The 21,361-nt window shown below is 50.9% G+C and overlaps 1 protein-coding gene across 1 annotated transcript; it reads left to right on the forward strand.

The window, feature by feature from the left end:
* Positions 1 to 4,090: 4,090 nt before the first annotated feature.
* SDCBP2 (syndecan binding protein 2) lies at positions 4,091 to 21,146 on the forward strand. Its single transcript, XM_023550112.2, has 9 exons — positions 4,091 to 4,215; positions 10,539 to 10,611; positions 11,278 to 11,347; positions 12,560 to 12,642; positions 16,300 to 16,458; positions 17,079 to 17,254; positions 17,334 to 17,505; positions 20,625 to 20,716; positions 20,943 to 21,146. The coding sequence occupies exons 2-9, from the start codon at positions 10,558 to 10,560 to the stop codon at positions 20,995 to 20,997; spliced, it is 861 nt and encodes a 286-aa protein (XP_023405880.2). The 5' UTR covers positions 4,091 to 4,215; positions 10,539 to 10,557; the 3' UTR covers positions 20,998 to 21,146.
* The last annotated feature ends 215 nt before the right edge of the window (positions 21,147 to 21,361 follow it).

Here is a 21,361-nt window from a genome sequence, read left to right on the forward strand (position 1 = left end):
AGAAACATTATCGAGCACCAGCTGTGTCTTAGGTGCTTTACGTCGTGATTCATTCGTTTAACCTCCAGGACAAGCCCGTACATCAGGTAGCAGCCCTCCCCTGTGGAGGTCTGGAAACTGAAGCTCAGAGAGGTTCCCAAACTTGTGGAATGTCACAGCTCTGGAACTCTGCTCTGCCTACCACCACAGCCTAGCCCAGCTTTTATATAAGGGTGAGCTTACTTTGGACATGTCATCAGGAGGGATCAATCACTGGAGGAGGACATCATGTTGGGTGATGTAGAGGACCAGCAAGGGTGGGGGAGACCCTCGGTGAGATGGATTGGCACAGTAGCTGCAACGATGGCCTTAAACTTGCCAATGACTGTGAAGATGATGCAGGACCAGGCACAATTTTGCTCTGTTACTGCTTTGTTACTTATCTGTTGTACACAGGGTGGCCAGGAGTCGAAGCCAACTCAGTGGCAGCTATCCATTACATTTATAACTATGATGGACTCTTCTAGCAGAGGCATTCATTCAATAGACATTACTGAGAGCCTACATGTGCCGGTCACAGATCTAGGTCCTAGGGATACATGGTAAACCCAAGGCCCTGCCCTGCTGGGGGGAACCATTCGAGATGGCACAGAGATTTCATAGCACGGGCCGACTCCAGGTGGCAGCAGCTGCCTGTGGCATTATTGTGAGAGGATTCTGGGCCACCTCAGGGCCCAGCTGCAAGTAATGTTGGGTGGATACTCAGGTCTGTCATGGGTGCTGTTAGGGAGTTTCTGAGTGTATGTTGTATGGTGGCCACTCATGTTTTAGACTTTTGAAGGCTGTTCTACAGATAAGTAACAAAGCAGAATATGTCCTGCCCAGAGCACAGGCTCCAATTTTTATTTTGGAAATAGGCTAAAAAAAAAAAAAATTTTTTTTTTTTTTTTAGCCACTATAGACGTCCCTGGGTGGTACAAATGGTTAAGCGCTTGACTACTAACCAAAAGGTTGAAGGTTCCAGTGAAGGTTCTAACCTATCCAGAAGCACTCGGAAGAAAGGCCTGGTGATCCGCTTCCAAAAGGTCTCAGCCACTGAAATCCCTACGGAGCGCAGCTCTGTGTACACACATGGGGTCACCATGAGTTGGAATTGACTCAATGGCAACTGGGTTTTTTTTGGATGGTAAGGAACTTAGGGTGTAACAATTAGCCTAATGTACACATGAACAATACAAGATGGCTGTATCAAAGAAAGGAATGGGACAGTCTGATCCAGAACACAGAGGCGGGAGAGGTCCCATGGATGGGAATGATCAAGGAGGCTCCTTGGAAGGGGAGCCCAGTGGACTTGGTGGGGTAGGGATGAGGAAACGCACCTCAGGGGAGGCAGCAGCCCAGGCAAAGGTGGAGTCAGGAATGCGTGTGCTGTGGGTACGAGGTGGGGTAGGAGTAGGGAGGACTCTGGCCTGGCAGGGGTAGAGATGTTAGAGGGACAAGGTTGAAGAGGTAATAAAGGGGTGGACCACAGAGGCCTCAAAGGTCAGGTCTAGGAGTTTAGTATTGACCCTGAAGCAGTAGGGAGCCATTAAAGACTTCTGAGCAAGGGCATGTGCAATGAAAGATGTTTCTTGGTGGCTGGAGTGATGAGAGAAGTCAAAGAGATGGGCCGTAGCTATAAAAACCACAGAATAGAAAGATAGCCCTGGCATGTAGGTGAGAGTTGGGGGACTTGGGTCAGTTCCACAGGCAAGTCCCTTATCCCCTCTGGGCCTACATTTCCTTCTCCATTTTCTCTAAAGGCCCTTCCAGCCCATGGCTCTATGAACGGAGATGGGGCAAGGGGGCCACTTGGTTCCATTAGGTTCTCTAATTCCTTCTTTGCTTTGGCCTTGGAGACTTGGCCTAAGGTGGGTCCATCACCCATGGTCTACCCAGGGCTTCAAACCAGTTCCTTCCAGTCAGAACCCCTGCTGAGAATTTGCATTTCTAATAAGTTTCTAGGCAATGCTAACGCTGCTGGCTAGGGACCAACTCTGAGAACCACTAGTAGAGCAGCGGTTCTCAAAATTTATTATACATAAAAATCACCCGGGGATCTTGCTAAAATGTAGATTCTCATTCAGTATATCTACGGTGGGAATGCAAATTCTCAGCAGGGATTTGAACCAAAATGAACCAGTTCGAAGCCCTGGACCTACCTCAGGCTTCAGGCCCATTTGCCTTTGTCCCTCAGGCATGTCCCGTGCCTCAGCTTTTGGAAGTAGCATCTGTCTCACAGCAGACAAAACATGGCCTTGGGGCCATTTTCCAGCTGTGTAACTTGAGAGAGGGACTTTGCCTCTCTGTGCCTCAGTTTCTCCACCTGTAGGACTGGTGCTGATCACACATACTTGGCAGGGATGGTACCTTTAAAGCTGCTGCCGGCAGGCTCATGGTGCTCTGTGGGCAGTCGGTGCTGCTAGTGGCAACCTCCTGTTGTGTGTCGTGGCTCCTGTTGTTTCGTGTGTGGGGCTCTCAGCTGTGAGCTCCTCAGAGCAAAGACAGTGTCCCTCCTCCATGGGGCTGACAACCAGCTGGGCCCCGGTCAGGATCTGACGCCCCAGGCGAGTGTAATTCTGCCCAAGCTCGTCATGGGGACAGTGACGTGGGCCTGCCAGGCCCAGCCAGGTGAACAGCCCCGAAACTTACCCCACCCTGGGCGGGTGGCCTGTGTCACTCCTCACAGGACTGACCAGCATACGTTTCCCTAGTCCCTCCCCAAGGCACCAAGTGTGACAGGCACCTTATCTAACCCACCCCACCAGGGTCTAAATGAAATCCCTCTCCCTTTTCTGGTTAATTTTATGGAACTATTTGTGGGATAAATAATATATTCAAATTTTTTATTTTTCAAAATTTGAGAAAGTGTGCTATAAAAAATCTCCTTACGCCAGTACACAGCCCCTTAGGTTGCCTCCCTGGAGAGAAGCAATCTAAATTCCTTTAAAAAGCAGTCCAGTTTAATTTCTCCCCCTACTCATTACAAAAATGATAAGCAATCAAAGCAATACACAAATTAACTTCAACACCACCACCACTTGGGAACACACACAAAAGTACAAACTGAAAACCCCACCGACAACCCCACCACCTCAGCATTTTACAGTAGACTCCCCCAGACTGGTTTCAGTGCACATCCGCTTTTCAAAAAAGGAAAACAAAACACAAGGCCAGACTCCCAGTATGGACTCTTCAGTCAGTTAACAGTACTCGGGAACATCTCCTCAAGGCTTCTTCCTTAAACAACTTTAACAGCTGTGGGATTGTCCTAGATAATGACTTCTTTAACTGGACCCTGGTGATGGATGTTTGGGATTTCCAGATTTTTTTCTACTATAGGGAACATGGAGATGGGTTTGTGGAAGAAGAAATGCCAGGTCACATGTTACGGTCACTTTAAAGACCCCTGGATACCTGTCACCTAACCACCTTCCCCACTCTCAGCAAGACTGGTCTTCAACTCAAGTCTGGATCTCCTCAAGAAAACAACACTTATATTAAAAAAAAAAAAAAAATCAAGATGGAAAGGATTGATATAGATGAACCCTCGAGAGGATCACCCAGAAATGCCCTTTAAACTTGGAACTCAAACCACTCCCAAAAGTCACCTTTCACTCAAATGACAGACTGGCCCATAAAATACGTAATATCACCGATGTGTACTGTGCTTCTCAAAACAATCGTTTAGATGAAACCACATGGTGAACATTTACCCCGGACCAAGATGAGAAGGCAAAGGGAGGGGCAGGGCGGCTAGATTAATGGAAACATGACAAGCAAAAAGGAAATGAGGATGCTGATCTATTGTGAAGAATATAACAAACGTCACTGAACAATATGTATAGAAACTGTTAAATGAGAACCTAATTTCTGTGTAAACTTTCACTAAAAACACACATACGAAAAAAAAAAAAAGACCAAGAAGTCTTGGTACATACCTGTCTCAGCAATAGCTACGTGCACTAACCCCACCTCCAAATTGAGACAAAGGTCAAACCCCTTCTGCCTTTCCTGGGTGGCCAGCCATTCTACCATGAGTCAGCTGATCAGGGGCGGGCACCACCCTGCTCATAGCTGGCAATTAGCCAGCAGGAACTCCAGCTGGGACAACAAGAGCCACCACCTTGCTGGGGGGAAGAATACTCTCAGCAGTTGCTGGAGGACAGAGGACGTGCGGCAACACCTGGCCTGCAGGTAAGACCGGGGCCCTGCCCCTATACTGGCTGGGGCTAGGATGAGTGAGATGTGCTCTGGTCTCCTTCCCTCCCTGCGTCTTCCCTTCTGGGATTTCTCAAGCAGATTCCTCTCAAGGTGCTTTGCCCTTGGTCAGGTTTGAGAGACGAGCGGTCTTCTCTCAGATATCATGCAGTCATGACGTCATAAGACCCCAGGCTCCTCTCACTGACCATGACAGTGCTGGTGGAAGTGGGCCCTCTGAAGGCCAGGGCTGCAGTCCGACAGAGAGCTTATTTCCACAAGGCTCTGGTACTTCCTTCTTGGCCCTAAGCTGGTTCTATCAACAGCTGCCCTACTAACAAGGAAAAACCTCCTGGGGAACTGGGCCAGTACTTTATCTCTTAAGGATGGTTTCCTCATCTGGAGACAGGAAAACTCCTATAGTCGAGAGAGCTGAATGAGCCAACGGACATGATGGGCCGGTGCTGCCCTCCACATGGCAGGGGCTCGGAAAAAGTCCTTAAAACAAGTCTGCTCCATGTGGTAGGTGCTGGCACTGGCTGCTTTACAGACATTGGCCCGAACTAACCATTCTAACAGCATCGCCACTTCTCACCTGGGTTCCCTGCTGTCACCCTTGCCCCCCTCCCCCACCCCCACAGTCTATTCTCTACCTCTGTCAGAGAGGGCCTGTTGAAACAAGTCAGGCCATGTCAGGTCACTCTGCTGCTCAAAATTCTCCAGTTGTCCCCAGCTCATTAGAGAAAATGCTACAAGGTCCTACAGGGCTGGGCCCCTCCAACTACTTCTCTGCCCTCCTCCCCCCACTGCCCCCTTTGATCAACTGACTTCAGTCTCACTGGTCAGCTGTCCTCTGAACACTTCAGGCAAGCTCCCACCTCCGGGCCTTTGCAATGGCTGTGCCCTCAGCCTGGAATGTTACCTCATGATTTCCCCACCTCCTTTACTTTTACTCAAACATCACCTCCTGGTGAGGCTCTTCTGGACCTCCTGGTCCTCTCTACCTTCCTTCTGCCTTTATTTTTCTCCCCAGCACATCCTATTATCTAACACAGCACAGACGCTCCTTACCCACTTCCCCACTAGAAAGCATACACCTCAAGGCCAAAGGTTTTTCTTTTGTTTACTTCTATACTGCTGGCTCTGTCTGTTGAATAAATGACCAATTCAAACCCATCAACTGCTCCTTGGAAACCCTACGGAGCAGTTCTACTCTGTCTATATAGGGTTGCTATGAGTCGGAATCAACTCAACAGTTTTTTTTTTTTTTAAATGCGCTAGGTCCTGTGCTAAATGCTTTCCATACATATCTCGTTTTTAAACAATCTTTTAATTCCCATCAATAACTCTGATCCAAGTATTGTTATCACATATTGCAAAGAAAGAAATGAGGTTCAAAAGGGACCAGGACCTGCTCCTGCTCTCACAAGGAGGCGGCAGCCAGTCTCAACCCAGTCCCACCTGTCTTCAAAGTCCTGCTCCTGCCCCGCTCGTCTGTGCCTGGGTCTGGGGGCATCCGCCTTCCTTGAAAGAGTCAACAGCTTTTCTCCACCGTGGAGTACAGCCGTGGGTGGAAGAGGGGGTACGTGCTGGTGGCCTAGCAACAGCCTCTTCCTTTCCGACTCACCGTATCCCTGGGCTAATTTGGCCTTCCTGGAGCTACTCCTCTGACACTCTAACCCACGCTTCCCTCCCGCACAACTTCTTCTGAAGGATGGATGAGCTGTCCACAGGAACAAGTGGGAGTGCCACAGCTTCAGCTCTGTGGAACAAAGTGTTCCAAAAGAGTGTTCTTGTTTACTTGTTCCAAGTCCAAAGATGGGGGCTGAAGACCCCTTTCAGCCCTGCTGATTTCTGAGGACCTGATTGTTGGTTTGTTGTGGGTGTTGTCATTGCCAAATGAAAAAAAGTACTGAAGCTTAAGGACGGGGATTTTGGAAAATTCTGTGGAAGAGAAAAATTCCTCTGGGAGAAAAGGGTTATCTGGGTTCTTTTCCTTCCAGAGGAGCCAATTACTTTTGGGAAGCCATACATACAGAGCTGAACAAACTCTCCCAGTGTCAGATTGCAAGCGCCAACCTTTCAGGCTACCTCATCAGGGCAGTGTTTTCACTCCCTTTCTAGTCCCAAAGTTGCTCTTCAAAGGACTTTCTACTTAAAGCAATGTGATTGTAAACACACGTAGCAATTGGAAGAAAGGCTATGTCTTTACGTTTTCAACTTCCTTGTGGCTCTGTCTGCTTTTCCACTTCCCTAACAAACAGCGACTGGATGTCTGCTGTGTGTCAGGCACTGTGCTTGTCGCTGGGGATTCAGAAATGGGCTAGATAGCCCCTGACCAGTGTGGGAGACAGGCAAACAAATACAGCACAAAGGAAAACCAACCAAGCAAACGCAGGAGGTCTTGCTCACAGTAGATGCTTAATAAACATTCGTGGAATGAATGACAAATGGGTGAATATATGAGAAGCTGTAATCCAGAGAAGGGAGACTTGTGGTTGGGTGTAGGTATGTCGTGGAAGGCAGCAACTTGAAGGAGAAAGAATTCACCAGATGAACTAGAAGGAGGGAGAGCATGTAAATGGCATTCAGGACAAACGAACCGTGCCTGCAAAAGCACAAAGGCATGAAGTAGAATGAGTTTGAGGACCAACGAGCAGTTTGGAATCAATGAAATGCAGGGTCAGCATCCAAGAGTGAGGAGGTGAGACTGGAGACATTACCAGGAGCCATGTCATGGAGCTTTGAATGCCAGGTTAAAGATTCAGATTTATCCTGAGGGCAAAAGCTGGGAATGACTTCAAGAGGATAGCTCCGAGATTTCCGGCTCAGCCTATGGGATGGATTTTGGTGGGGTCACTGCAGAGAGGCAGCACAGGTGGGGGAAAAAATCGAGTTCAGTTTGGATTACCTGCCAGAGCTGGTAGGGGAACCTAGGAAGCAGCTGGGCTCTTCAGCCTGGGCCTGCACGCTCCACTCCCACTGGCCTGAACCCTCCATTCTTCACAGCCTAGCCAGGGTCTTCAGGAAGCCTTCTTCGTTGCCCTAGCCTTTCCCAAGCACCCCACAGACCCAGCTGCCTGAGTCTCTTATAACAGGCGGTGGGTCCGATTTCGCTGTGGGAAGTCCCCTTCCCTGGGCAGTAGGGGGCCAATCACTCAGTCTCTCTTGGGTCGGACTCCGAGTTGAATCTGCTTGGAGTGAGGTGGTGCATTTTCAGCTCGGTACCCGGTCAGGAGTCAGGGCCACGCAAGGAATAAAGGTGAGAGGGTGGGAGAAACGGTGACATCACAATGGGTGTAGACTCGGAGCCCTGAAGGTGCTTCCGACTCCGTAGGGGGAAAGGGGGTTCCTTTTCAGTACCGCCGTCGAGCAGCGAGGATCGCAGGCGTGTCGACTTTGCTCTTCCTCCCTTCCACACCTGCTTTTGTATAGAATCTAATCTGTCAAGAAGGGTCGGCTCAATCGCGCCCTCTCTCCTCCAGAGGCCGTAAGTGGCCCTTGGGGGTCAGGGGCGTGGGGATGCGGAGGGACACGGGCGCCCTTTAAAGCTCGATCCGAACCGCGCAGCCCTCAATCCAGCAAAGAGAAACGAAGCCCAACCGAACCTTCCCATCCCTTACCCTGCTGCTTTATTTGATCCCGTTTTGTGAATGCCGGCACCAGCCACGGGCGCCTGGAGACAACGTGAGGCTAGGTGGACTCCTGTATCCCACCTGGCTACCAAACCGCACAGCAAGTCGACCGCCATGTTCCGTCAAGTTCCGCGAGGCATCCTGGGAGCCGCCCTCAGTGACGCGCAGGGCAAAGTGGGTGGGACGCATGCGCTCTAGACCCCGCCGCACGCCGTCCCGGCCTAGAGGGGTCTCTGCGCAAGCGCCGTAGCCCGTAGCAACCGGGAGCCGTCTTTCGGCCGGGTTGACCCCCTATTCCCAGAGTGTTGGGTTGGTGAGGGGGCGAGTTGGTGTCCCTTAGGCATCATCGAGCGGTGTGACATATGGGGATACTGAGGCCGAGGTGGAGAATAGGCCCTAGGGACCGCTGGGCCACTCTCCGGTGCCCCAATGCCTGGGGTTTACGCCTGGGTGTTCCCATTTCACAAAGCGAGCAGTTGAGGCCAAGGGAAGGGGCGGATTCATCCGGATGCTACAGCCGAGGCGGTGGTTCCCCCTGGATTCAAAATCATTATGATGCCCAGTCTTCATTGTAAAGGAGAAACGAAAGAAATGAAAGTAACCCGTAATAAAGGGATTTGTATTTCAGTATGTAAATGCACAGACAGGATTACATCAGAAGCTTATACCTAACTTAAAACATATGAGTTTGGGTTTCATAGAAGACAGTATTCACTGAATATTGCCAACATTTTATATTTTGAATTAAATGCTAAACATACACAAGCGTGGAATCACTGTGATGGCTGGTGAGTGAGGTGAACAGTGATTTTCTAAAATGGTAAAACAAAGCACGACTTCCCTCCATCGACCTGGTATCTGTGTTCCTGGATAATACAGTGTATATTAAAACTGGGGAAAATCCCACTGATTTTGTCTATTAAGCGGGTTTAAGATTCAGGTAATTGTAGGTTTTGCGTCTAAATGAAGGTCTGGCAGGACACGTGAAAGTTGTGTAGGACAGAGGACAAGCTGTTGTGGGGAACTGTTGTGTGCATTGCAAGCGGTCCAGGTCCCTGCCCCTCCTCCCTAAACACTAATAGTGTCCCAACCAGTCTTGTGACACCCAGAAATACCCACACAAATTCCCAGTCTGTTCTTGGAAAACCACTGATTTATTCAGTCAGATGATCGTTTTCGCCAACACGTTATGTGTTGGACACCATCTTGGTGGGGAGGGACAGTGTAGTGAACAGGACACAGCCCCTGCCATTGAGAAACATACCCAGGTATTAATCATCCAATATAAGTAGTTTAGCAACAGGGTACAAGACACGACAGGGTTGGAAAACACAAGAGGACCCAGCCCACTGGCAGGGGGGACATGGGGCCTGGAAAATCCAACCAGAGAAATAGTATTTGAGCTGAGCCTTAAAAGAAGACAGAAGGATGGCGTGCCAAGCAGAGGGACCAGCATGACTCAGGCACACAATGGACATTCAATAAGGGTGGTGCATGAATAGACGATGATTGAGAACACAGGGCATATTTGTGGGCAAGGAGCCATCCCCACTATATCATGAACTGCTAGAAGGCAGGAGGTGTTCCTCCTGACTCTTTCAGAGGCTAGTACGGTGTTGGGACCCAGAAGAGGTGGCTGGGGTGAAAGCGTCCCAGACACAGAGAAAGGGATATTATGGTCCTGGCCTAGGAGTGATTCCAGGAAGTGCATCTCAGATTCTCTGCTCTACCGGAGAGCAGATATTAAAAATATAACCACTGCCGCAGAAATGTCAGGCAGGGGTGGCCTCGTTCACATCTGTCATTCATGCATGATCCTGGTCGTAGAGCCCACTTTTGGCAGATAGTAACTGCTGAGGACCATTCTAAGATAAAGATCTCCATTGTGGGCTCAGTGGGGAAGGGTGTGGCAGAGGGTCTCTTCCCCCAAGTGGGCTAAGGAGGACAGAGTCTGAAGCTCGCCCTAGCACAACCCCTGCCCTCTTGAGATGGTCATTTCTGCCCCAAAGGCCAGACCAGGGCAAGGATCTAGAACTGGAAGCCTCCAGGAACCAAGCAGGCAGTGTATTCCACCAAGGGCTGGGTGGGGACTCAGGGGTGTGTGCAGCCTCATGTACAGGTGGGCTGCTGCTCAGCCTTGGCTAAGAGTTGCCATCCACAGTGTCTGCTCCTGTGTTGCCAAATATTTTGGGTTTTTTTCAATACAAGCTAGAAAGAAAGGTTTTTATACCTCTAGATTTTTAAATGTTGGCACTAATTAAAAAAAAAAAAAGCAACTGTGAGAAGCAAACAAAACGCATTTGGGGCTCTGGTCATCGTTCCCATCCCAGTGACGTGGGTGTTCTTAGGACATCAGAGCTTCGCTTTACTAGGAGAAAAGCGGACGCCCAGGCAGAACACATTGCTTCTGGAAATATTAAGTCAGCCACCATGCTAGAGGCTAGAGGCTCCACACCCTATGAAAAGCTCCAGTATCTGCCCTCTTAGAACTGGCAGTCTAACAAGGTAGATGGCCAAGTGAAGAGGCAGCTACAGCACAGAGCAATCAACAGGAGGAAGGACATGTCAGGGGATGGTCAAAAACAAACAAACAATAAAACCAACAGTTATCAAGTCCATTCTGACTCATCTCCAGAGGCTGTGAGCTGATTCCTTATTCCCTCTTCCCTCTCTGTGGCTCTGCAGAGTGTCCCAAGAAGCAACCATGTCTGCCCTGTACCCATCTCTGGAGGACCTGAAGGTAGACCAGGTCATTCAGGTAAGGCCACCCCCAGGCCCATGCTACCCTCGGCTTCCCGACGGGGGCGGTCTGGGTAGCCTGGGTTACTAAGGGAGGGGAAAGCAGTATGCTTGCCTTGGAAGGTGGCTGGGTGTTGGGCCTACTACTGAAAATGTATTCCTTGGCCCCAGGGCAGGCAGGCCCCCATTGCAGGGCCTGCTGGGCTGAGAAGGTGTCCAGAGGCCAAGGGCAGGAGTCATAGCAGGGCAAGCAGCCACAGCCCTTGCTATCTCGTGTCCAGTGCTTCCTCCCTTCCAGTGTGGGCACTTTCAGCTCAGCCAGTAGGGCTGCAATTTGGTCTGCTCAGCCACCAGAAACCACTTCTTCCCTCCATCCCACCACTTTTGGACTGAGTGGGCTTGGAGAATTTGGGACTTGTCAACAAAGAGCTTGGTTGGGAGGTGGGCCTCCATGTCCTGAATGCCCCGGGCAGTAAGCTGGTTGTGACATTTGGTGAGTTGTGGGCCACCAGAAACGTGGCCATCTGCAGAGGTCACAATTTACACACAGCCTGGAGGGTTCGTGGAACCCATCCCTGAGGCCCACCAGCATACCTAATGCCTGGACCCCCAGTCTCAGGGACCTCCAGGCTCAAGGGGTTCTGGGGTCCACCCACAGCTGAGCAGCACTCCCCCCCACCCCCAGGCCCAGGCCAGAGCCGTGCCCAAGATGCCTGCCCTGCTCTCCCAGAAGGCAGCTGTCTCCCAGCCCCCAGGTGAGTGACTGGGGAGGGGACACTCATGGCAAAGATGTCTTGGACTCCAGTCCTTTCTGGGCAGAAGGCATCAGTGCAGATCGGAGGCTCCAAAGCTGTGGAAGGGTCCACGGCCAAGGACTCACCATAGTGGGAGGACAGAGCCCAGGCTCCCAGTTCCTGGCTGACTGCCTAGATGGCCTTTTCCAGGTCACCCAGCCTCCCCGAGCCTCTGTCTATGCTGGCACCTCCCCCCTCACCTGCCTGGTAAACTCTTACTCATCCTTCCGAACCCAGCCCGGAGAACCACGGAGCCCATGACTTCTTCTCTGACTGGCCCCAGCAAGGCCGCCTCTAGGGTGTGATATTACTTGTGGGCACTCTGTTTATAAGCAATTTGAGTCACCCAAAATCATCACGTCAGCACTGTTCTGGTGACACAGTCTCGTGTGATTCCAGGAATGAAATACTGCTCTGGTGAGGGGGAGGCTAGCCTGCCAGGTCTCCCTCCTGGAACCAGGGCCCCTGAGGTAGGAGTGGGTGGCAGTGGACAGAGGGTGCGAGAGTGACCTCAAGAAAGAGGAGGGGCTAGGGCCCCACCCAGACAGCACTGCTGGTTTTGGTGGCGACAGGCATCTAAGGGAATTCGGAAGGTTTCTAGAAAAGTGCTTTAAGGAGTGGGCTGGGCAGGGTCAAGCAGCAGTGCTGGCTCTGAGGACAGTCTCGCCTCTTCTGGCCTTTCCCCGACTTCTCACCTACCACTGTGTGTGCCCATTTCACCTCGACTACAACACTTTGAGGAGGTCACGGAGCAAACTGAGGCTTAGTGAGGGCAGTGGCCACACTGATTTGGGGCCACCTCATTGAGGCCACGTAGGGAGACCAGGATATGAGTGGTAGCCCTAGAGCTGTCTGTGAGGAGTGTCTGGGTGGTGCCATCAGTTAATGTGCTTAGTTTGGAAGTTCGAGTCTGCCCAGAAGTACCTTGGAAGAAAGACCTGATGATGTACTTTGGAAAAATCAGCCATTGAAAACCCAGTGAGCACCGTTCTACTCTGACACACATGGAGCTTCCGTGAGTCAGAGCTGCCTTGACAGCAACTGGTACTTACTGGTATTTCTTCATAAAAATGAGGCCGCCAGCCTCAGTGTGCACAGAGCGCCAGGCAGGCAGGGGTGAGCCTGTGCCCACAGGTAACGCCTTTCTTCTTTCTTTCTTCTCTTCCCCATCAGCTTTGTATCCCAACCTGGCAGAACTGGGGAGCTATATGGGCCTTTCCCTCTTCAGCCCAGAAGTTCGGCAGAATCTGCCTCAGGTACCAGAGGGGAACGATGTACATATTTTTCTCTTGCCTAATGTGGGCACAGAATGTCCCAACCCTTCCTCCTTCTTGGTCCTGCCGTTTGACGACTTCCTTTTCCTCTGTTCTGGAATCCTCTCTGTCTCCAGCATTCTGTGGCTGTCTTTCTTTCTTTTTTTAATAATATTTTACTGTGTGTTTGGTGAAGGTTTACACAGCAGTTTAGGTTCCCATTCAACAGTTTCTACACAAATTGTTCAGTGACATTGTTTACATTCTTCACAATGTGTGAACATTCTCAGTGTTTCTGTTCTGGTTGTTCCATTTCCATTAGTCTAGTTTCCCTGCCCCTTACATTCTCTTATTTGTTTTAAAGTAGTTGTTGACTGTGGCTCTGTTTCTTAATGACACTTTCCATTTTGAGCCATCATTAAAAGAGCAGTGGGGTTTCATGTCTTCCTGTGGACCTGGGGCTGGAGGGCCAGGGTCTGCCCTTCAACTCTGGCTTCAGGATGCTCACCCGAGCCTGGTGGATGAGAAGGGAGGGCACTGATCCCAGCCTAACCCCGGGGGACTTCTACTGGAGGACTGCCTGTGACTTGAAAGCAGCTGTAAGGGACAGGCAGAGCCGAGAGGGGAGGACCTTGTCATCCACTTGTCCCCAAATTAAATATTTCTTGGTCCCCACTCTTCATGGCTTCTTGTTGTTAGGTGCCATCAAGTCAGTTCCAACTCATAGTGACTCTGTGTACAAAACACTGCCCAGTCCTATGCCATCCTCACAGTTGTTATGCTTGAGCCCATTGTTGTAGCCACTGTGTTGAACCGTCTCGTTGAGGGTCGTCCTCTTTTTTGCTGACCCTCTACTTTACTGAGCATGATGTCCTTCTCCAGGGACTGATCTCTTTTGACAGCATGGCCAAAGTATGTGAGATGTGGTCTTGCCACCCTTGCTTCCAAGGAGCATTCTGGTTGTACTTCTTCCAAGACAGATTTGTTTGTTCTTTTGGCAGTCCATGGTATATTCAATATTCTTTGCCAACACCATAATTCAAAGGCGTCAATTCTTCTTTAGTCTTCCTTATTCATTGTCCAGCTTTTGCATGCACTTCATGGCTTAGAGGAGCAAAAGACCCTAACACAAATATCCACTACTGAAGATGTCTTCACTTTTAAAATCAGTCCCCACTCAAACTCCTCCCGTTTGGCTCTAGCATCCTTGGAGGCCATCTGTCAGTGTCTTTGCCTGCCAGCCTCTCCTTGATTCAATGATAATCAGTTACAAAGTGCAACTGCAAACCTTGGTAAGGCTGGAGAATTTCATGAAGTTGATGGGAGTGATGATGGAGAACTGCCCCAGCCGTGTACAAATCCGCTGACAAATGAGGATCTCACAGGGCCAGGCTGGTTAGCAACCCAACAGGAGAAGACAGCTAAGGACGAGGGCTTGTGAAACCCTGAGAAAACCACCATGCTCTGGGTGTTTTTGCAAAATGACCCACTGGATAGTTATGCTATGAAGCACAAACATGAAAAGAAGGAGGTCATGTTGTGTATAATTCAATTTTAATCCATTGATTTAATCATTATTTGTTCCAATGATTAGAACATAAATGCAGTCATTCTAAATTTTCATAAAAATATAAGATAGATACATGAATTTTTTTCTTGACTAATTTTAAAAATTTTATTATACTTTAAGTGCAAGCTTACAAATCAAGACAGTCTCTCATACAAAAACTTATACACACCTTGCTATGTACTCCTAGCTGCTCTCCCTCTAATGACATGGCACACTCCTCCTCTCCACCCTGTATTCCCCGTGTCCATTCAACCAGCTCCTGTCCCCCTCTGCCTTCTCATCTTGCCTCCAGACAGGAGTTGCCTGCATAGTCTTATGTCTCTACTTGAGCCAAGAAGCTCACTCCTCACCAGTAGTACCATTTTCTGTCTTACAGTCCAGTCCAATCCCTGTCTGAAGAGTTGGCTTCGGAAATGGTTCCAGTCTTGGGCTAACAAAGGGTCCAGGGACCATGACCTCCGGAGTCCGTCTAGTCTCAGTCAGACCATTAAGTCTGGTGTTTTTATGAGAATTTGAGTTCTGCACCCCACTTCTCCTGCTCCATCAGGGACTCTCTGTTGTGTTCCCTGTCAGGGCTGTTATAGGTTGTAGCGGGCACCAGCTAGTTCTTCTGGCTCAGGCTGATATAGTCTCTGGTTTATGTGGCCCTTTCTGTCTCTTGGTCTCATCTTTACCATGTGCTTTTGGTGTTCTTCATTCTCCTTTGCTCCAGGTGGGTTGAGACCAATTGATGCATCTTAGATGGCTGCTTGCTAACATTTAAGACCCCAGACACCTCTCACCAAAGCAGAATGCAGAACGTTTTCTTAATACATTTTGTTATGCCAATTGACCTAGATGTCCCCTGAAACCATGGTCCCCAAACCCCTGTCCCTGCTACTCTGGCCTTCGAAGCATTCCGTTGTATTCAGAGAACTCTTTTGCTTTTGGTTTAGTCTAGTTGTGCTGACCTCACCTGTATTGTGCGTTGGAATTTTTATAATTTTTAAATTTTTCATTAATTTTTAATCTTCAAATAATCACAGATTCACAGGAAGTTGCAAGGATAGTACAGAGAAGTTCCTCATGCCCTTCACTCAGTTTCCCCCAATGATTACATTTTACATAAACCCAAACCACCCCCCCACCCCAAAAAAAAACCAAACCTGTGGCCGTTGAGTGGATTCTGACTCATAGCAACTCTATGGGACAGAGTAGAACTGTCCCATAGGGTTTCCAAGAAGCGGCTGATGGATTTGAACTGCTGACCTTTTGGTTATTAGTCAAGCTCTTTAACCACTAGTATAATATCAAACCAGGAATTTCCATTGTTACCGTGTGTGTGTGTCATCTTATCACTTGTATAGATTCATGTAACCACTGAAGTCAAGGTACAGAACTATCCTATCACCTCAAAGATTGCCTTCGTGCCACCTTTATATAATCATAGGCATCCACACCCTTAACCCCTGACTCATTAATTTGTTTCCGTCTCTATAATTTTGTTGTTTCAGAATGTGATATAAATGGAATCATACAGTATGTGACCTTTCGAGATTGGGGTTTTTTTTTTTGGCTCAGTAGAATGCCCTAAAGGCCCACCCAAGTTGTTCTGTGTCACAGTAGTTCAGTAGTTCTTTTCGTTTTATTGCTCAGTAGTGTTCGGTGGTATGGATGGACTGAGGTTTGTTTAAAAATTGAGGGACATCTTGCCAGTTTTTAGCCTATTACACATAAAGACCTGATAGATGTGCATATATGGGTTTCTGTGAAGACATAAGTTTTCAGCTCTCTGGGATAAATGCCCAAGAGTGCAATTTCGGGTCACATGGTGAGTGAATCTTTATTGTGTTTAAGAAATGGCCAAACTATTTTCTGGAGAGGCTGTTTCTAGGGGCTTGGACTTTGCCGCCCCCTAGTGGCTTCCTGGAGCCACGTCCCCTTTCGGCAACTGGAGAAGGGAGTGGTTGGGGGTGGTGGGTCAGTGGTGGGGCGGGGGCAGGAACCTAGGAGCCTCTTCACCCCTCCTCCCTCTCTACGCCCACCGCGGCGACCACTGCCGCACGAGGCCCCAGGGGCCCGGGGTGACCCTGTTCCACCGGTGTTTGCAGACAGCGGCCTCGGGCGCGTCGCTGGGCCTGGTGGTGGCGCCGGTGTCCGGAGACAGCCTGGGTGTGCGGCGCGCGGAGATCAAGCCCGGGGTGCGCGAGATCCACCTGTGCAAGGACGAGCGGGGCAAAACCGGGCTGCAACTGCGGGCCATCGACAAGGTGCGGCGGGGCCGGGCGAGACAAGAGGGCTCACGGGGTGAGCGCGTCGCGGTGGACAACCGGAGTGGGACGCGCTCCCAGTACAGTCGCCCAGCAGCCCCAGAGGGGACTGCGCGCCTTGGGAGGCGTGGGGATGGAGTGTCTTCCCCTCCCCGGGCCCGGGGCCAGCGGACTGGCCCAGTCCGCAAGCTCAGACTCTTCCCCGCCCCCAAGGTCCCAGAGCTGGTGCTGGGTTAGAGCAGGGACCCTTCACCTGCCCCTCGGTGGGCTCCTGTCGCTTAGAACTTCCCCCCTTCTACCAACTCACAGGTATTTGGCGACCAGCTTCTGTAGACAGTAGAAGGCAGGGAGAGCTGGATGCCTTTATGAGAGGCGGGGCCGCATAAAGGTTAGGGGCGCAGCCACCGGCCAGTGTTGAAACCCCGACACAGTGCCGCCTAGCGGCGTGGCCTGGAATATTGCCCTTTCAGGAAACTGGTCCCTGCCTTTTTATCTGCAGTGAAGAGCGGTAGTCCTGATACCCTGCAGGCCCTAAAGTATCAGGAGGACAGATACAGTCAGAGGATGGACTAGGGTCAGAGCTGGGCAAGGTGAACCGACTCGGGGCCTGCCTCCCCCAGGGTGTCTTTGTGCAGCTGGTCCAGGCCAACACCCCTGCGTCCCTTGTGGGGCTCCGCTTCGGGGACCAGATCCTGCAGATTGAGGGGCGCGACTGTGCCGGCTGGAGCACAGACAAAGCCCACCGGGCGGTGAAGAAGGCGCCGGCGGAGAAGATCGTCATGGTCGTTCGGGACAGGTGAGCAGCCATGCCTCCAGAGCCTCTCCGTCCAGCCCCGACCCGTGCCCAGGCCTAGCTCACTGTTCCTCCCCATCAGGCCGTTCCAGCGGACTGTGGTCACGCAAAAAGACAGCACAGGCCAAGTCGGCTTCTTCATCAAGAAGGGGAAGGTGGTCTCTGTGGTGAAAGGGAGTTCCGCGGCCCGCAACGGGCTCCTTACCAACCACTACATCTGCGAGGTGAACGGGCAGAACGTCATTGGGTTGAAGGTAGGCGGTGGCCAGGATTTCAGGGCTGGGAGACCCCGCCGGGGGGTGGGAAGGATCAAGTTGGCGTGCAGGCTGCTGCCCCTCTCTCAGCCTCAGTTTCCTCATCCTAAGGTTGCTGGGGAGACTCAACAAGACAGTGTACACAGAGCTCCAAGCACAGTGCCAGGCACATAGTAAATGCCCAAGAAGTGTTAGCCACTGTCACTCACGGGAGACCTGGGGTGGTGCAGATGGTTCATGGGCTCAGCTGCTAACCGACAGGCTGGGGGCTGGAGCTCCCTCAGAAGAAAGCCCTGGTGACCTGCTTCTGAGAAACCCGCCGTTGGAAACGCTGTGGAGGGCAGGTTCGCTCTGACACACGTGGTCGCCATGAGTCAAAGTCGACGCAACGGCTGCTGGTTTTACTGTCACCAACACAGAGAGGCCAGAGATGTGACAGTAGGAGGGGGTGCCATGGTGTGTGTCAGCATGTGGGCACCCACGTGAGGATGTGGGGGCCCAGGTAGCTAGTGGCTGCAGTGAGGCCTCCTCACTCTCTGTGGCGCTTGTTTGCACACTTAATCATGTTCGGGCAATAAGAAGATTTTTTTAATTGTGATTGAAAAACACATTTGTTCATTTTCCAAGGGGTGTTTGTGGTGAAAGGAGCCCTGGTGGTGCAGTGGTTAAAGCGTTCAGCTGCTAACTCAAAGGTCAGCAGTTCAAACCCACCATCAGTTCTACCAGTGGCGATCAGCTCTACTGCGCCCGGTAGGGTTGCTGTGAATCAGAATCAACTGGATGGCAAGGGGTTTGGGTGGCGTAGGTGAGTTTTTTCTTTAAAATACAAGAAGGAGCGAGTACTGTAGAAACTGTGCTGTGCATGTGGATTGAGGAGTGGGTGCCTTCGGGATGGCTCCTGCCACCTCCTGGACCTCGGAGGCTTTGGTTCTCTGAACACCTGGAGATGGTTTTATTGTGACTTCATGCCTCTTAAACCAAGCAGTGGTTCTCAGTCCCAGTTGAGCCCTCAGCCTCCCGCAGAGGTGGCCTGGGCAGGGGCACCTCCCCTCACAGCTGGCACAGGCCTCCTTCCCTCTGAGGGCGCTCACCAAGCCATTGCTGTCGCACAGGGTCTGATTCTCTGTGCCTGCCAGTCTCTCCCACCCTCCTTGAAGGCTTGCTCTGTTGGCTCATGACCATTGTGATCCAGGGGTTCTTCCTAATGTCTAAGATCCCTCCGGGTACATCCGTTCCCATCCCCTGGGATCAAGCGTGACAACCCAAAGGATACGCATTGTCCTTGAGAAGTAGATACCACAATAACAATATAGGTAGTCCCCGATTTATGACATAATTGAGCTACTACAAACCGGACTTAAAACGGTCTCTTTTTTTTGGGGGGGGTACATTTTATCGTTAGTAATATGTACTACATACAATGTTGCAGTGCTTATTTGCTAATGTCATTGTATCTGTAATGTTTCCAACCCCCAAAGACAAATAAAGATGGGATTTATAAAGATACTGATAATAAAAGGCAGTAATAATGAAGACTAAAAAAAAAAAAAGAGGTATTCGGCTGATGTCAGACCCGACTTACCACGGAGTCTTTGGAACGGAACCCCGTCGTGAGCAGCTGGATTTTCCTGCTATGGAGTGAATTCACCTCTCTTTGATCTTTATTGTTCTGAAGAGCAGTCATTCTAAAACATGCTGCGGGTGGTGTCATCCTCACTGATGGCTCAAGGCATTGACCAAACCATGGGACTGTGTTAGGGACTGGGCATGTCCGTTGACTGAATGTTTCAGAGAGCTATGCTTCTTGAGTTCATTTATCTTTTCAAAGGTTATCTATTTCCTCCCTGTGGCCATCACTAGTCCTGTCTAGCACATCTCTCCCATTTATTTTGGAGCAACTGAGAAAACACATAAGCAAGTCAGATGTATGTGTAAAGTAAAGGTCACTAGGTTCTGAGGAAGGGGCCAAGGCTCTTCTCTGGCCACTGTTTTAGTGTTTGGACACTGACACACTTGGCTTAAAGACTTAGTTCCTGGTTCTCCCCATGATCTGAGTGATTTCTGCAGGCCTTTCTCTTTTCTCTGGTCTCCAAGATGTAAAAAGAAGTCCCAGGTGAGGCCTGGCTCAGGCTGGCTGGCTGACAGTGTCCAGAGGGTGGGTAGGTGTGCCTCCTGTCTCCCTTGTGCTTTGGGGCCAGAACCTGAGCTTTTCTGGGGCCAGGGATCTAGGATAGAAAATGCAGGCCTCATCAGGCTCCAGGAACCCTTTGGGGGAAGGAGGAGAAGGAGAGTAACCTTCATGAGGCCCTGTTACGTGTCAGCCCGTCTGTGATGGTTAAGGTTGTGTGTCAACTTGGCTGGGCCATGATTCTTAGTGGTTTGGCAGTTACGTAATGATGTAGTTATCCTCCATTTTGTGATATAATGTAATTACCTCCATGACATGATCTGATGTGATCAGCCATTCACTTGAAAAGGACTTTCCTTGTGGGTGTGGCCTACATCCAATACGTATGGATGTTCTGGCAAAGCTTGCTGGCTTTTGCTTGTTCTGGATCCTGCATTTGGCTCACCATCATCTGACCTCCGGTTCTTGGGACTTGAGCCAGCGGCCTGCCATATTGCCTGCCAATCTTGGGATTCGTTGGCCTCCACAGCCTGTGAGCCAGCAGCCTGCCATCTGACCTGCCAATCTTGGGTTCGTCAGCCCCTGCAGCTACGTGAGTCAGGAGAAGCCTCCAACCTGACATCTGACCCATGAACTTGGGACTTGCCAACCTGTTCAACCATGTGAGCCATTTCCTTGAGATAAACCTCTCTCTGTATATGTGTATATATGCTTCACTGGTTTTGCTTCTCTAGAGAGCGCCGCCTGAGAACCACCCAAGGAGCCTCATGCAACTAGCCTTCAAGGTGAGGGTGGGGAGTGGCCCACAGGCTGATGCTCTTGCTCAACCAGCACTACCTGGGGGTCTGCCTGGGACCCTCCCCTGGCAGGCTCAGGTCTGAGACAGCCCTGCCCCTGTAGTCAGGTGTCAGTTGGCTTCCTCTGGCAGCGGCCACACTGACCCCTGCACAGAGGTACCCCCAGGGTGACCACTCACTTGCCTCCTTTCCAGGACAAAGAGATCGGGCAGATCCTGGCCACGGCCGGCAATGTCGTCACCCTGACCATCATCCCCACTGTGATCTACGAGCACATGGTCAAGAAGTAAGACTGCACCCTCCCTCCCTTCCCTCCTCCCTCCCCACCTCCCAGGGCACACCTGGGCTCCAGCAGGCCTGTCCGCCCTCCCACCCTGCCCCCTTCAAGGTGGTTGGTGGCTTTGGGTGATTTGAAAGTCTTAGGAATTGAAATGAAAGCCCACACGGGGAGGCACAGTCCTCAGGGGAGAAGACATTGTCAGTTTTGACCCTGTCATCATTTCCTTACCCAGGTTGTCCCCGACCCTGCTCCACCGCACCATGGACCACTCCATCCCAGATGTCTGAGGCCAGAGGGGCAGCTTGGGTCTCTCACCCTTCTCCCATCGTCCTGCTGAAAGGGCTGTGTCCCGGGATGACAGGGTGTAGCTGGCCCACTGCCTTGGGGGGGGGGTGTGCCTGTGGGGTTACTACCTGGGGGGAGGGGATGTCCCAGGTGGAGTGGACATAGGATGGCATGGATTTGTCATTTACACACACAAGCATCCTTGGAACCTCAGAACTCTTAACTGGGCCACGGCTGGGGCAGGGCCCACAGGCTGCAAAGCCCCTGTGCTCATTGAAATGCTGGGCACACCTAGGCCTGGCCAAACACGTCTTAAAGTTGCAGCTGGGCCCCTTTCAGGATGTTTGCCTCTACCAGGACAACAGT

The sequence above is a fragment of the Loxodonta africana genome, chromosome 24, assembly GCF_030014295.1.
Source record: "Loxodonta africana isolate mLoxAfr1 chromosome 24, mLoxAfr1.hap2, whole genome shotgun sequence".
Taxonomy (NCBI): domain Eukaryota; kingdom Metazoa; phylum Chordata; class Mammalia; order Proboscidea; family Elephantidae; genus Loxodonta; species Loxodonta africana.

Bases quoted from the DNA above. Each gene is read 5' to 3' on its own strand.
- SDCBP2 (XM_023550112.2), top strand. From the start codon at position 10,558: ATGTCTGCCCTGTACCCATCTCTGGAGGACCTGAAGGTAGACCAGGTC. The intron at 16,459-17,078 runs GTGCGGCGGGGC...TGCCTCCCCCAG, and splicing joins AACTGCGGGCCATCGACAAG to GGTGTCTTTGTGCAGCTGGT. The intron at 17,255-17,333 runs GTGAGCAGCCAT...CCTCCCCATCAG, and splicing joins GTCATGGTCGTTCGGGACAG to GCCGTTCCAGCGGACTGTGG.